The sequence below is a fragment of the Anastrepha ludens genome, chromosome 2 (assembly GCF_028408465.1).
Source record: "Anastrepha ludens isolate Willacy chromosome 2, idAnaLude1.1, whole genome shotgun sequence".
NCBI classification, from domain to species: Eukaryota; Metazoa; Arthropoda; class Insecta; order Diptera; family Tephritidae; genus Anastrepha; species Anastrepha ludens.
The window spans coordinates 24983353-25000883 of record NC_071498.1 but is presented as its reverse complement, the minus strand read 5'-3'; the positions used below and the strand labels follow the sequence as shown (position 1 = coordinate 25000883).

Here is a 17531-nt window from a genome sequence, read left to right as displayed (position 1 = left end):
TTGTGTGGTAGTTATTATTGTTGTTTGTTGTTGCAGATCTATGTTTTGTACAAAAATGTTGTCCATATCGTGAAGCAATCGGCATATGACGCTTATATTCGTTGAAGTTATTATTTTTTTTTAAGTGACACAACTCAAAATTTTTATGCACGCGGACTTGCGGCCAAGGGTGTTGTAGTTTTGTTCGCATAATTATTGTACGTAACAGCATAAGGGAATCGTGATAGATATAGCCACATACATACATACGTATATACCAAATTGCTCTGTTCCCACGACAGTCGGTTTTACGTTATATCCGCTCAAGGACTGTCAGTCTAGCAGCTTTCCCCGTACATGCATGGGGAATGTTTATGCTGCTACAACAGCAACAACTATTCCCACAACAGTCGGTTCTGTGCGGCGACCGGGATTTATTTCCGGCTAAGGACTGCCCCTCCAGCAGCATTTCTCATACATGCATGGGGAATGTTCGTGTGGCTACAATAACAACAACAGGTGTGGCACTTTCTTGGCATTTTCTGCTTAAAGAAGTTCAAGTGAGTACCAGCTTGGCTTTGCTTGAGGAATCATTGATTGGAATCATTTTGCTTATGAAAATAATAGAAAAACTGCCGCATCAGTCCACATATCTGAACTTTACCCACTGGCTATCGCGTGCTCATGACAAAGAAATCTACGATATTAGCTAAGACCCAAAACTAGAGTGAATGAAGCTCTCATAGAAATATTGCATCGTATCTGTATTTGCGTAAACAGTTGTCTACTTCTGCTTCTCCTCAGATTTGAAAATTTTTGTGTCGTGACACCTTAGAGGTTAGCGCACGTTTTGTGTGTAGTTGTTTGTGGTTGGTGTCATTGCCTTCTAAATTTATGCAGATTCTCTTAATAATATTTGATTTGCTTCGTCAATGCCTCAACCTGCCCTCTGCTTTACTCTCCTGCCCCTCTGCTTCTTCTTCTTTTTCGCCAATTCAAGCTATTACCATAAAAACGGTTTGCATACGTATTTATTTTTCACTCAACTTTTTCCAATTTCCTTTTACATCGAGTTTTGCTTGGCCGTTGTATTTATCAATGGTTTTCATGTTTGCTGAAATTTGCATTTCACTTCACTTTACTATTCACGATCGAACGTGAAATGCTTTATGACAGTCATCACTCGCATTTTTACATTTCGAGCGCCAGTTGTCGTGCACGTTCAAACAAAAAATTTGATTCCCATCTCCACCTTCCACACGCAAAATACATACATATGTATGCGTGTACGAGTGTGTAGCTTTGTGGGTAAGGGGTGGAGTCCTTTTTTGTGGCATTTAGACTTGCAAGCATTACAATGCTGTATTCTATTGTTTGCACGTTTGCTGTCGCCCAGCAGAAATTGTCAATAGTTTGTAGCTCGCTGGAATGTTGGAATGGTATTGAGGTAGTGGCGCGGGTGTAAAGTATGGTGGCTTAGTCGCTCTGGCGTCGTTTGGCACAAAATATTATATGTGCGATTTTTCTTATCATTGATTTTTTCCGCTTTAGGTACGTTGCTGTTTGTACTACTCCATGCTTGTTGTTGCTGTTGTTTCGCTCTTATTGATTTTACAAACGTTGCGATTTTTGTCGATTTCTATGATTTCCGTATATTTCTAAGCAAAAATACCTTCATATGTATGCTTCTGTTGCCACTTGCCACTGGCTGTAGTTTGTCTTTTTTGAGTTCTTTGCCACCTCCGTTTGTAGTGGTTTCGAGCATCCATACATTCATTTATTCGCGCATAGGTATATACACACGTATGTATATACGATTCTCTGCATGTAGTTCGGACGACTACACAACTGTTTATAACCCCAAAGTATGGTTTCTCAACTTCATTAATATTTAATTGGATGTTTTACTGCCACCTGTTCGCGCTGAATGTTGATTTTTTACTATCCATTCATACATATGTGCATACATATATACAGGCAGATATACACATATACATATAAACGTTTATAAAACTTGTGTTATAGCTATACAATTTTGAATCAATGAAATTCTTGACGCCCATAGTCGCAGACGTCATTTGTACGTCGAGCAACGGCGGTTGGTCTGAAAGTTCTGGTTTCGGTCTCAACTGAAATATTGCATCAAAACTTACAGAAACCCAATTTTTCTAATGGCACTGCACGTTCTTAATAAAATTATAATAATATATATGGTGTTGACAGCTAAGTAATTGCGGATTTCACTAATAGATGGCTTCAGTTGAATTTTTAGGTTTGCAGACGTAGTACAAGTCCAAAACACATTTTGTTATTTAATAGCCATTCAGCTGTCAATCAGTAAAAAAAAGTTTTTTGATGGGTTGCGTAGTGTTCGTTTGGCGTTCGTTGAAAAATTGAAAAAAGCAAAAGGAACATTTTCGTCATATTTTGCTTTTTTATTTCCGCAAAGGAAAAACCGCATCGCAAGCTCATAAAAAGTTATGTGCTGTTTATGTTGACGAAGCCTTAAAAGAACGGCAGTGTCAAAATTGGTTTGCCAAATTTCGTTCTGGTGATTTTTCACTCAAAGATGAAAAACGCTCGGGTCGTCCAGTTGAAGTTGATGACGCCCTAATCAAAGCAATAATCGATTCGGATCGTCACAGTACAACACGTGAGATTGCAGAGAAGCTTCAGGGGTGACATACATGCATTGAAAATCACTTAAAACAACTTGACTATGTTCAAATACTCGATACATGGGTTCCTCACGAACCGAAAGATCGCATTAACAGCTGCGATTTGCTAAAAGAAACGTAATAAAAATGAATGAAAAAAAGAAAAAAATGATAAAACCATTGCTAACCGGCGTTGAAAAAGGGGTTGGTTTCAACAATACCAAGTGGAAAAGATCGTGGAGCAAATCAGGTGAACCAACCCAAACAACATCAAAAGCTGATATTCATCAAAAGAAGATTTTGTTATCAGTTTGGTGAGATTACAAAGGAATTGTCTACTTTGAACTCTTACCACCCAGCCGAACGATCAATTCTGATGTCTACATTGAACAACTAACGAAATTAAACAATGCAGTTGAAGAAAAGCGTCCCGAATTGACAAATCGATAAAGTATTGTATTTCATCATGACAATGCAAGGCCACACACATCTTTGGCCACTCGGCAAAAACTATTGGAGCTTGGTTGGGATGTTTTGCCACATCCACCATATAGTCCTGACCTTGCACCATCTGATTACTTTTTGTTTCGATCTTTACAGAACTCCTTGAATGGGAAAAATTTCAATAATGATGATGATGTCAAATCGTACCCGAGTCAGTATTTTGCTAATAAAAACCAAAAGTTTGATGATCGTGGGATTATGATGCTGCCTGAAAGATGGCAAAAGGTCATTGATCTAAATGGGCAATACATTACAGAATAAAGTTATTAAGTTCCATGAAAAAATTGTCTTTGATTTTCTAAAATTCGCAATTACTTAGTTGCCAACCCAATACATACACATCTATGGTAAATCTCAAGCGGTCGTAAGCGCCACATTATTCTAAAGAAATTTTAGGCGCATATGTTTTATAATAAATCTTTCCTCAACTCTTGTAGTGCGTATCAAAATTAAAATAAAAATAATTTAACCTTCCGTTGGACACCTTTTTTAAAACCTTCGGTTGGACACTCGGGTCTGGCCATTCTTCATCCTGTTCGGGGATCCTTTTTAAAAGGTTATATTCACAAATCGTTAGAAAATTACATTTTAGTAAGCTACCTGGAAGCTCAAGTCGTTAGCTATAATAGAAGTATGTTAAATTCACGTCCTAAGTCGAAAAAGTCTGGCCAGACCCGGCTGCTCAACGGCGGGCTAAGTAGCAAAGCGTATTCATAGAAGCAGTCTATAAAGTAGCCTAACCAAAAATTTGAGTTTGAAGAAGGTTACTACGCAATGGGGAATGAGAATGCAACCGAAGAACACAAGCAGAAACTACTTCATATTTCATTCGTACTGACTAAAGGCTGCCTGACTAATGTCACTGGAGCAGCGCTTGCCAAAAACGGCGCCACCCGAACTCCGTTTCGGTTAGATGTGATCAGTGCAACAGGTGGTTTCATCTTAAGACATGCCTAGACCTTAAGACCCACAGGGAGTGATCAACAAGGTTTGGGGTACTGTACAATAGACAAGGCTAGTTTAGACGAAGAGCTCCAACTTCCGCGAGAGTCCCGCGTAATTACGTTCTGTAGGTTAAACGCCTACCTATCCAGAATCGACCCCGACATACTCATCAATATATGCCCGACATGTGAAGGCACCCCGCACGACACTAACCACCTTTTCACATGCCCCATCAAACCCACTCATCTAACACCCCTCTCCCTCTGGACCCAACCTGTCGAAACAGTAAGTTTCCTAGGCCTACAATTAGATGAGCTACACTACACTGACAAAGCAAAGTTACTGCTATAACAACATCAACAAGGTTTGTGGCCAAGGTTGCGATACCTGCATTTTATTTCCATCCCCTGACTAAGTTGTTTGCAGCACTTAGGTCTTTTTAAGACGCTAATTAGTCCCTCCAGTGAGACACTTTGCACATTTCCCAGGTCTTCAAAGAAATAATCGCCGAGATATTTGGCATGGCTCTTTTGAAGTGCAAGACATTCACAGAAGAGTTGTTTTACCGACTCAATTTCTTCTTCATCTCCACAACTCCTGGCGACGCCTTTGTGAGGTACACCCATTCTACTGGCTAGGGCGCTAATATTGCGGTGGCTCGTTACAACACCTGTGAGGACGCTGGTGGTTGATCTGTTGAATCCAAGCAGACGTTTGTGCTTCTAAGATTCAGTTTTGGCTAGAGCGCTTTGGAGACCCTGCAGGAAGTAGTCAGGACCATTTTTATTGGTTTCTGCGATCATGCTCAAGTCAATCGCAGTGTACAATTCGTTTAGAGAAATGCTCTATATTTCTTCGAAATTTCCTATTTTAAATACCGCTTTTGCGGAAATGCAGTACTTAGGTCCTTGTGAAGATGTCTCTGTCTTCAAATGCTGCCAGAAAGATGGTGATGGCCATATAGGAGCTCGTAATGGAGAATTCGTTCAATGGTAAGTTGTGCATTAATTGTTTTTCTCGTGGAAAACAAGTAAAACAATAACAATATAGGAAGAACTCAGTCAAGCCGCTGGTAGCTTTTTATTGTGGAAAGTTTTCATTAATTAGCAATTCACAAGCTAAAAAGGCAACTGTAGTGCTCACTTTATCCTCTGCAGTTATAATGCGACTGTTTTTGTGACTTCCAATCGATGCATACATAATTTTTCTTTATTCCTTGAATAAATCCTATAATTTTTATATATTAAAATTGCATTTGCTCACTCGTCATCCCAGCCCCGAATGCACAGATTGTCCAAGGGTATGATAACAACGAAGTATACATACATACATGCATTTTAATTAATTAAAATATGTGCAGCTACTTAAATCGATTTGTGACAGTCGGCTGACTTAAAAATAAAACATCTGCAAACATTGGCGTCATTATGCTAATGAGCAACGCCCCTTAAAAGAGGAATCAGCGCAGCGTAGATTTCATGTTAGCAACGGAGCAGGGAGTTTCAATATTAATGCATTTATTTATATCACAGGCACATACCCTGTAGGAACAGAAATAGTACAGGAACGAAACAATTTAGGAAGCGATTTTCTGTTAGATATTTTTTCTAACTAATTGAACGTAGAGGCAAAACACTTTATGTATAAAACATTCATATGTGAGATCTGTTAGAGGAATGAATCAAAACTGGTGTTGGTGCATTGGGGCTTTTCCACACTTTTTCGAGAAAATACTCATGTATAGAAATTTGTTTTTGCGATGCTAATCTTACATAATGCCGGACGGCAAGGCATCTGCCGACGAGCCACCTCCCAGGCGAGCTAGGATACATCTCTTCGACTATACTGACGAGATCTAGGATTGAATACAATTACAGTTACTGGATCAGACAGTTCACTGACAAACACTAAACGACATTCATCGGAAGTCTCTTACCATCTTCGTAAACTCCCGGTGCCCAAATGCCGTCATTGGATTCCAACCATCACCCGTCGCAAACGAAGAGCTTCAACTGCCTCGTGAGACCCGCGCACCTTTTTACGAGGGGTGCCTTTTATATGTCGGGATTTGGCAACCCTGGTGTTGCAATCTGGCAACTGACAGCTGTATCGCTATTTGTGCTGTTTACAGTAACTTAAAAGATTCATCTTGGTCCAAAAGTGGAATTAAATCGTGAACATTTTCGTGCGATTATTTTTTACAACTTTCGACGTGGATTAACTCAGCAACATTGCATGGATGAACTTAATTCATTTTTTGGCGATAAAGCTCCATCAAGGACCAGTGTTTATCGATGGTATGGTGAAGTCAATCCTGGTCTTAGTTCACTCCAAGACGAATTTCGTGAAGGTCGTCCAAAATCAGTTGTTGTTCCGAAAACCATTGATGCTGTGCGCGAACTGATATTGCAAGATCGTCATGTGACCTATCGTGAGATTAAGACAATCTTAGGCATTAGTGGGACCAGCATACATTCAATTTTGCATAAACATTTGACTGTCAAAAAAATTTGTTCGCGTTGAATCCCACACAATTTGTCAATCGCTCAAACAAAGGCTCGAGTCGATTGGTCGAAGGAAATGTTCAAAAAATACGATCATGCGGGGCTTCGAAACACGTCTATGACATCGTGACAGGTGATGAATCATGGATTTACGCGTATGAGCCCGAAAGTAAACAGCAGTCGACTGTATGGGTGTTTCAAGATGAGCCAAACCCAACAAAAGTTGTTCGCGCACGAAGCGCTTCCAAGCAAATGGTCGCCTGTTTTTTCGGAAAAACTGGACATGTCGCAACCGTACCACTAGAACAACGCAGAACAGTAAATTCTGAGTGGTACACAACCATTTGTTTGCCAGTTGTCTTCCAAGAAATTAGGAAAACCAATCGCCAAAGACGGATCACTCTTCACCCGGACAATGCCAGCTCTCACACATCGGCTCAAACAACTGCATTTTTGAGCACCCAAAACATCGAATTAATGGGTCATCCGCCGTATAGTCCTGACTTGGCACCGAATGACTTCTTTTTATTCCCGTACGTAAAAAACAAACTGATAGGTCAACGTTTTTCGACACCTGAAGAAGCGGTTGCGGCATTCAGAATGCATGTTTTGGAGGTACCTCATTCAGAGTGGCAAAAATGCTTCGACAATTGGTTCAAACGCATGCAAAAGTGTATAGATCTTCATGGAGAATATTTTGAAAAACAACAAAGTGATTTTCGATGATTAAAATTTGTTTTTGTTCTCTAATCCCGACACATAAAAGGCACCCCTCGTATATATATATATATATATATAATTGGAGCGTACACTCTTTTTGGGTGTTTGGCCGAGCTCCTCCTCCTATTTATGGTGTGCGTCTTGATGTTGTTCCACAATGGAGGGAACGTTTAAGTGTACTATATAGAATTTATAGAATATAAACAGGCGAAAAAATTTATTATTCTATCCGTGAGACACTGTTGAGTCTGCTTCCGCCGCAGTAAACTGGGTCTTTCATAAATAATATAAGAAATAAGTTTCTGCCATTTTGTGAGATGGGCAATGAATTGCTGGAACACATTATCTTTGAATACCTCACTCTCGCTACGTGAATACGTTAATATGTACATAAAAATGTATGTGCATATGCAGCAAATGTGTACCCTGCTTAAGCATACAAATGTAGGCGAGTATTATCAATTTGTATAATATGTAGCTGCTTGTTTTCTTTTCGGTTGCTTGTTTTTTCTTTTATATTATTATTTTGCAAATATTTTTCTTACTAACGAAACACTGGGAGGCGTATTCTAGTTGACACGTTTTATTAGACTATATTGAATATGCATTTTCAGAGCGTAAGTCAAAGCTGTTGAGCTTACTTAGCACCTTTGGACGTTTTTATTAGTTGAACTTAAATATTCTGCTCAAGTACAGAAAACAGAAATTTAACTTTTTGATATTTATTTAAGGTTTAATGACTTGCCATATTAAGCTGGTAACTACAAATAAATTAAATGCATATTCACATAAGCGCCCGCAAGCACAAAGAAATTGATAAGCACTTAAAATACAACAAACACAAAATGGTTAAAAAATAATAATAAATGAATTGAGTGAAAGGAAGCTGTTGAAAAACACTTTTGCACTTTTATCAAATTCGTGTTGATAAGCTGGCAGTAAAGCATTACACAGTGGCCGCTTTATGATTTCAATTTTAAGAAATGAAATTCTTATGTTTTAAATGTACTAACATACAATTCTCTATATTTACTTAAAATATGTTTTTACCCGCGAACCAAAAAAAAAATAATTTTTAGTACTTTAAATGATTTACTTAAATGATAAGCGACAAAACGTTCGCTGGGTATCACTAGCCATTCTGCTGTGAATTCTTTGCCGAATTGCTATAAAAATTATATCTATGGAGTACATAACTTTTAGCTCATGACATTTAAAAATATTTATTAATTCTTTGTTTCCATTTTATTCTTTATTGCCTTGCAGATTTAGTACACTGCACAAACGAACCGAATGTCTCCATACCACATTTGGCCAATTTACTTATCGAACGCTCACAGAATACCAATTGGGTGGTGGTCTATAAAGCGCTGATAACCACTCATCACTTGATGGCATATGGCAATGAGGTGAGTACCGAAATAGCACATACCGTTTTTTTGCTAAAATTTTCAATTATTTCCACAGTTGCGTAAATAAAAATCCGGACACCAAAAATCTTTTTTACTTTTATGTTTATACAGAAATTGACAGAATTAGCTGTTGAGTTGAAGATATTCTAGAGTTTTTTTTTGCAAATAACTTTTCCTCCTTTTAATTTTTTTTATCTTCCTCGGTTAGATTAACTTACCCGGCCACTTTGACACTTTTCTTAATCACGCATCTCGTCTGCATTTACGTCACAGCAAAGTTACGCTCATTTTTCCAACTCAATCTGCGTAATCTTGTATCCTTTTATCGCTGAATAGCTTATTGGAAGAGATATTGTGTAATAAATATTTATGTATATATAGTTAAATATTTTGAAGTCTTTTCGAACGAGTTATTGAAATATTAAAAAGTCTTCGGCCTCCTCGTTGTTATCTTCATTTTTACGCTGGTCGTTCTTTATGTGGTTAAGGTGGGTGCTGTTACCACGTCAGTTGGCTGTGGAGAAAAATATTTCAGAGAAATAATTTTTTAATAGAAAAAGAAATACCATCTCGATGAAAAAGGTCCAGGAACAACTCTCAGGTGATACTCTAATTCAACTGATTTGAGTTCTGTTTTTGAAGTGAAACTTCTTAGGCGTCGGTCGACGAGCGAGAATGGAGAGTAAAATTTCAAGGCCATACAATGTTTTGGGCATTTTCGTTCCGCGAGAGAGAAAAAAGATATAACGTAGAGGAAAAGGAGAGAGAGAGCTGTATATATCTTGTGTGTATATCTTACATACACTTTAGGCTATTTTTCCTGAGTTTTTCCTTGTGGTTGCTAATTTCTAATGAGAAATAACACTGGCTTCTTTTTGGCGCTTATTTGATGGTGCAAACTTGTAGGATATATATTTTTGGTGCCTACTGTTTGGAGCGTTTTTTTGGTCTCAATTTTTGTGGCGTTTTTCTTTGGTGCCTTTATATTAAATGTTGCGTTAAAAATGAATTCAATGATGCGAAAACCTTAGAAATATTGGGAAACTGTTTCGGTAATGATACTTTAAGGGGTTATACGCAGTTATGAAGCAAATAAAAGACGGGTTGTCAAGGATTTATCCTGAAGAAACTTCAGAATATTTTAATTTGAAAATTTTTGGCGGTTATAAAAGCATCCTTCAAGAACGTAACAAAATTTTTTATTTATGAAAATGTTGATTATAGAGCGCGCTGCAGGCGATTTCTGGAACCTCCTTTAAAAAAAGACGATTTACGGTGTACATCGTAACTCAGGATTGGATTATCTGAAATCAAAAAACCAAACAAATTTTGTTATTGTAATATATTAGATTATCTAGTAATTAATCGTTCGGCTAATCAAAATAGTGAATTTTCACAAAATGACAGCTTTTAAAAGAAACGATTTCGATTTTTACGTTAAAATTTGGCCGTAAATTGATTATAAAATGGAAAATAAGTATCAGATTTACAAAAGGAACGATTAATTACTAGAAAATGTATCTTTAAAGATTGAGTTAAAACGGTTGACCGATCAAACAAGCCGTTTTCGAGATATCGTGTACACCGACTTGAAAAATGCCGTTTTGAAAAAAACACGTTTAAAGTTTCAATACCTACCTTAAAACGTGCCGAGGCATCTCTACATATTTAGGTATAACTCCGAAAGTATTGCTTAGATCTACTTCAAATTTCGTGCGTATACTTTTGAATATATGTACATTACAAAAATGCAATAAAAAAAATCGATTTTTTTGAAAGTCATAACTGCGTATAACCCCTTAAACAAAGCGGACGTTTACGAGTGGCATGGACGCTCCAGAAGAGATCGTGAGTCCATCCAGGATGAAGAAAACTGTTAAAATCAGCAATAAAATGAGAGAAAGTTGATCAAAAACCATCAGAGAATTGGCAGAGGACTTGAAAATAGCTTACGGGTCCATTCAGGACATTGTAGTTAATGATTCGAGCTTGCCCCGTGTTGCTGCAAAGTTGATCCCAAAGCAACTGAATTTCATACAAAAAAGGGACCGCGCTGACATCGCTAAAGAAATGATTTCCAAGGCTGAATCCAACTCAACATTTATGAAACGTGTCTTTACTGGAGACGAGACTTGGATTTATGTGTACGACATGCAAACCAGACATCAGGCGAGTAAGTGGAGAGCTCCGAATGAACCAAGTACAAAAAAAAACATGTCGTTTTTAGTCAAAAAAAAAAAAAAGCTTCGCTTACGGCTTTTATGGAATAAACAACGAGTATTGTACAGCACAAATTTTTGCCAAAATATTAGACAATTAATAAGAACTATTATTTATACGTTATGAGACGTTTGAGGAGGAAAAGGAAAGAATTTGTCGGAAAACAGCTCGTGGATAACGCACCGTCGCACAGTGCCTACATTATTCGTGAATTTTTGACCCAGAACGATACGAACACCATCCGACAGCCATCTAATTCACCTGATATGGCTACTTGCGATTTTTTCTCTCTGATCGAGTCGAAAAACCATTACGGGGAACGCGTTGCGTTTTAACAGCCGAAAGGAAGTACTGGAAAAATCCAAGACGGCTCTGATGGCTTTACCCCAAATAGAGTTCAAGCAATGTTTCGCGAGCTGGAACAAACGCTGGCATACGTGAATTGCTCTGGCTGGGGAGTACTTCGAAGGCGATAATATCACTTTTGAGGAAAAAAAACTTGTCTCTTGAATTATTTTAATATATTCCGCGAACTTTTTGATCAAGATATTCACTATATTCACTGCTACATACCATTTTGCCAAGATAATAGGGTGCAGAATTGTTTAGAAAGATAAGGTCAGTCATCTATTTATAGCACTCTTCAATCGATGGGGTCAAACTTTCCTCAAGCACCCGTCGATACTTCATGGCGTTCAGTGTTCGATCTATTAGGATCTGCTTTCTAACAATACGATCATTCAGCCACTACCACAGCCTACATTCGTCGCTATGGCGTTCCCCGGTTATATACAACAAACTCTCGGAAGCAAAAACAAATTCAATTAAATTAAATTTCTCTGTATGGTGGCGATTTTGGTACTCTTTCGTTGCCAGCAGTGGAGATATGATAGGATGCTGAGTGGTTAAAAAATATCTTGAAGACTTCGGCAAACTTTTCGCATACAAATTTCGGTATCGGCGTTTTTTATGAACTCTCTCCTAATGCCTTTGGCGGTTTTGAAACTTTTTTTGAAGTCTTTTGTTCCAAACAGCGATTCTCTGTCGAACTAATCTTCCTAACGCACACCTTGTCCTTTCATAATTATACGAATATTGCATGGTTTTATACCATTATTGTTGACTGATTCTAACTCTTATACCTGGACACCAGGATAATAGACGACGCGGTAACATGAGCGGAGACTGTCTTAATTTTTTCGTATATCACCAACACAATCTTAGTTTTTTTGTAAACGAACCGCTGTCGTGTTAAGTCGACCAATCAACTCATTCCTTCAAAATCGTTGAGAGCCGGTTAACGGCCTGATGTTGTGCACACCTCTGAATTCTTTTCACCATGCAAACTCACCACCTCTTCTAATTTCTATGCCCGCAACTGTACATATAAGTATATATACCTATGTACATATGCAAATATATTTATGTATATCAAAAACTTATTTATTTTATTTATTGCTTACAACCCTCAATCGACAATCGCTGTCATTTCTCCGCTTGATTGTTTTATTTGTGCTCATAGCTCATGGCATTGTGCGCGTAATTGTATATTATTGATGGCATGGAATTGGTATAGAAACAGGCGCTTCATATGTGAAAATACTGGGCGTTTCTATTGACGTCTGTATTATTCTATTTTTGTGGTTTCATTTTAGGTTATTTGCTATATTTCATTAGATTCCAATAAGCATTTACGGGTATGTTTGAGTGCAATTAAAGGTTAAGTTGACAACTAGCTGAAGAGAGTACCAACTTATCAGATCACCAACATTCAATCTGTGCTTAGGGTTCCAATTCAACAAATTCTCAATATAAACGACAATTGTTAGGCTGACAATAATTACGTTTATCCAGTGAAAAAAAGTTAGTTCTCAACGCGAACTTAAATATCATTCTGGAGCTGGACTCAAACTATACTCTTAATTTAGTCATGTTTCCCAATTTTGCTATGATTGTTTTCACGTTTTACAAAGATGAATATCCTAAATCCAAAAGCCCGTCGTTTGGCAAAAATTGCGATACCAAAACCATACAGAAATACATAAAATAGAACTTAACTCAGTATTTCCAACTTAATTGTTGTATCATATTTTACCCGCTTCTGTACTTTCGGTACGTCTCACCAAGGCTTTGACAACCTATAACTGAAAATTAGAAGTTTCCCACAAAAAAGATCTATGTCAAGACATGTTTTTTTTGTAATATGCTCCTCAGAAAGTATTTGACTAACAATGGATTTTAATTGATCCAGTTTCGCAAGTCGTTCTTTAAGATGGGCTCATTCTTTTCCCAGGAGAACTCATGGCACTCAATACTTACTTAGATGGCACTACAACCGTATGTCGGTTTTGGCCGAATCTAAAACATCGGTTCGCTGCTTGCTGCCACCAGTTGGGGCTGCCAGTTTATGCCTCGCTTGATCTTCCCAACGTAGATTTGGTCTTCCTCTTTCTCGTCGTTCCCTCCCGAAGGACAACAGTGTCGGAGCACTTTCGTTCATCCTCGAGACATGACCAGGACAATGTTCCATCGGATACGGAACTCATTCTTGCCTACGCGAAGAGGACCAACGATTTTTCGGAGAAATGCTGCCAATTCTCCCTCATTAGTTGTCGTCATTGCGCAAGCTTCTGCGCCATATACAACGACGGGGATGATTAGACTTTTGTACAACTATATTTTCGTTTTTTCTGAGAGAGCTCTACTTATCAATTGTCTACTGATCCCAAAGTAACGCCTTTTTGCCAAGAGTTATACTTCGTTTAATCTCTAGGCTGATGTCGTTCTGGCTGTTAACACTGGTACCTCGATAAACAAAGCCCTTCACCACTTCAAGTTCGCTGCTGCCAACAGTGACGAGTTGTCTAAGGCGCAGGAGTTTTTGCTTTACCCACTTTTTCTGCTTCCTTCTTCAAACTGGATTATCCTGTTCAAGCCGACAATATCAATACCGCCGCACCGTTCAATTAGTCCAATTTTTGACTACTTTTTTCAATAAATCTGATTGAGCCCAATTAGGAAAAATGCAACACAAAAGAAGGTCATTTGGCTTAAATTCTTGCACGAGATGTATTTTATAGGCACGTAAGCCAAGATCCTTGCGTAAAATTTTCCACGCAGTCAAAGGACAAAGGCCAACAAATTGAGAACGACGACGAATCGACATTTCGGCGTCTTCTTCTATGCTTTGGGAACATATTTTAATTTTTATTTTTTCAAAGTAAATTTTCACAATTTGAAAGCGTCGTTAAAGGATTATGAAGTTCTGCCAAACCTTACTGAACAAAAATGTCAACACAGTTGGACATTCTCAGCTGTCAAACCATAGTTATCGATATCGCAGCTAAAAAAACACCCGATAACTGATTTATACATTGTGAGATATGTCTTACTAACGATATGATGTAACTTTTAATTAGATCATATGGGTCAATCTCTGAGTTCCGCCTTGTACTTCACATTACGGACCGCCATATGGCAATGGTAATCTGGTTTATCACTACTAGTTTTAATGGGACATTAACTGCTTTCAGCAGCGCAATTGGGGTCTCAGTCCAGCACTAAAAAGCAAAAAGCTACCACCCACCACTTTACTCCACAATCCACACCCAACTCTCCACAAGGAAAATTCTCTCGAAATTTTGTCCATAAAGCTCTTAAACGCTTTGCTCAAAAGTTTCTCAGCCTCTTTATTTTTATTTATTTAATATTTAGGTCCCATATTTTCTTCGTGCTTAAATGTAGCAAATTTCAATGGAATTTAAATTAGAATATTGCCTTGCAAGGCAAGGTTACTTTGGTCTCTCCTCTCTTTGGTGTTTGGTCTTTCGTCTTCGTATATGAGTTTGTCACTGGCAGTTCTCTCACGAATAGTCGTTCACGTTTCATACGCGTTTTGTTAACAGCAGAAGATTGATGACTCTCTTCTGGTTCACTGGCTGTTGCCTAGCAATTTATTTGCCTATTCACATGTACATATGCACACACATATGTATGTACCTAACAATGCATAACTACATACATATTTATGTTACATATGTCGGTTGCCGTGGCTCAGCTTTCGTTGCGCGTGGCATATTGCTTGTTGGCTAAAAGGCCTTAGACTCGGTTCCACCTGGCCAGGAAAGAAATACAAAAAAACAATGGTAGCGATTGCCTTTGAGAGCACTTTTACCATGAAATAGCTTCTCTCAATGTCGGTATGCAACTTTGAACAAATCCGGATGCACATCACAAATTGGTACAGAAGTGCGCACTAAGGTTCAATATATTCTTATGTTATAGTCGCCAACTCAGTTTCGTGCTCACTTTCTATTACTTATTCCCTGAAAGTATTTTGTTTTTTACATTCCTTACTGCCTCAGTTGCCTGACATTTGCTGGCGTCAAATTGCTTTAGTCAACCCGATCGCATCGTTCGCTCTGTTTTTCCCTATGGAGGAGCGTGCCAGCACAACCTAATAAAAAGCCGCAAGGCCATTTGTTTGCAGCTCTGTTGCCCTTCGCTCTCCAATCAAGGATACGCAGTGAAAATGGCATTCTGTTTCAGCCACATGCGTACGCAATTTTCGTCTTTACTTTCTTTGATGCATATGCTACATAAGTATGTAGCTTGTTTCTGTATGTGTGTGTGACTGTTTTTCGGTTTCAAGTACCGCAATTAATTAAGCATTAAGCTTCTAAGATGGATCGGCTTGTTTGGTCCTCTTTTGTGAGTTGTTTTTTTTATTGGCCCCATTGGGCGGTGGGGAAATTTTCAGCTGCTCTGCACATTTCACCGTTACATCTATCAGAGCACTTTCGCTTTGCCTTGAAATGCAATAAATAAGCGAACTAACGTGCTTACTCATCCGTCATTGTTGTCACATCTTTTAACGGTTGTGTTCATACTTCTGGATTGTTGCTCTTTGTTTTCATTCTCCGTGTGAATACTTTGCGGTTTTTAATAATCACTCAAGCGCTGGGAGTAAACACATCTAATCTGCCACTTAGAATTGCTTGGGGGAAAATACCTCTACTTTTGCGGTTTTTCAATTAAGAATTTTTCGGTGTTTAGCTGAGTGGTTTTGGGATTGATGAAATTTTGGCAGGTAGTGATTACTAAAACTAGAGGTAGGAGTTAGCTATGCCTTTTTCAAATTCAATTATATGCTAGGATGATATTGCTTTCAACTACTATGGGGTGTATAATGGAAGGGATAAGGGAAGGGATTTCTGTAGTGACAAACTCACAAATATTGGTTATGTACAACACTGCAATCGTCACTCGAAATTACCTGTGCTAAAGGACACCACAACTGAGAAATTTGTGCCATACTACCATTCATTTGGTTCTGGGTTCCATGCTTAATCTGAGCATGAGTTTTTATTTTTTTTCCTTATTCACTCCTCTCGGGAGCATGGGGTCTCGACAAGATTCAGTCTTGCGTTGGTTTCGTTAATCTATTTGATTTCTGACAGGGTAGATGATTAGCCTGCTGCTACCAGTCCTAAATAGTGGGAATACCCACCTGTCGTTGCTTAGGAACAACGCCTTCGTGCTGCTTAGAGCGCCATCTGTGTGTCACATTTTTCTGCCAGAAGGATCGCACAGATGATTGAGGACTTCGCTAAATTTGGTCTGCTTGCGCTATTACCGCGATTGCCCACTTCCTCTTGCTGGCGTCACTAATGCAATGTGTAACTGTGTGTTTTTCTTTGCTTTTGCTTGTTTTAGCAGCCACAATGCAAATAATGCGCTGACTATTGTGCGGGAGTAAGGATGGAATGGATACGATTTTGAGGTTGAGGAGTGAGATTTTTTTAGAAACAGGGAAAGTAGGTAAATTTGGAAAAGTGCTAGGACCGTGCTTTACGTGTGATTCGAACCCGCAACCTCTTACCTCTTAATAACCCGTACGCGAACTAAGACTGTGGACGTACCGACTGTTTACAGAAGCGAGAGGTAACAGCTTCACAGTAAACAGCTGGGGAGTTTGTCACATGTTTACTTTTTCTACAGCAGCGTCAGTCTCGTTATTGTGGGACGTCGTATAGTGTCCTTTTGTTACTCATCATCTTTGGATGCATAGGAAGGGAATAGCACTAAAACGCCGTGATGATACCATTAGGAGACCTCCTTGGATGCATACTATACATTGAACTCTGTGCTGGGCCAGAACATATGTAAAGAAAGCAGCGCTATCATCGGGAGACGATCAAATTTCTAAATTGGTAGATTATGCCGCATCATATTTTCGCTCTTGCCAAAAATCGTTGGATTTGGATTTGGAAAGGGTTTTGCCCGTTCATAAAAGTAGAATGCAGGACTTGACGAGTATATTCGCCGTAGCCTAATGGGTTAGTGCGTGACTACCATTCGGAGGTCAGAGAGAACATAGGTTCGGATCTCGGTGAAAGACCAAAATGAAGAAAAACCTTTTTCTAATAGCGGTCGGTCCTCGGCAGGCAATGGCAAACTCCTCATAAAAAATATCTGACGTTTGGAGTCGGCTTGAAACTGTAGGTCCCTCCATTTGGGAAACAACATCAAGACGCACGCCACAAATAGGAGGAGGAGCTCGGCCAAACTACCAAAAAGGGTTTACGCCC

General features: G+C 38.7%; 1 protein-coding gene across 19 annotated transcripts in view; it reads left to right on the top strand.

Moving 5' to 3' along the window:
* The window catches only part of LOC128865583 (phosphatidylinositol-binding clathrin assembly protein LAP), a 107068-nt gene that overhangs the window by 18713 nt on the left and 70824 nt on the right, over window positions 1-17531 (top strand). For all 19 annotated transcript variants that reach the window (XM_054105938.1, XM_054105921.1, XM_054105890.1 and 16 more), the window contains one exon: window positions 8576-8718. In XM_054105938.1, coding sequence (XP_053961913.1) covers window positions 8576-8718 — 143 coding nt within the window. The remainder of the gene's footprint in view (window positions 1-8575; window positions 8719-17531) is intronic.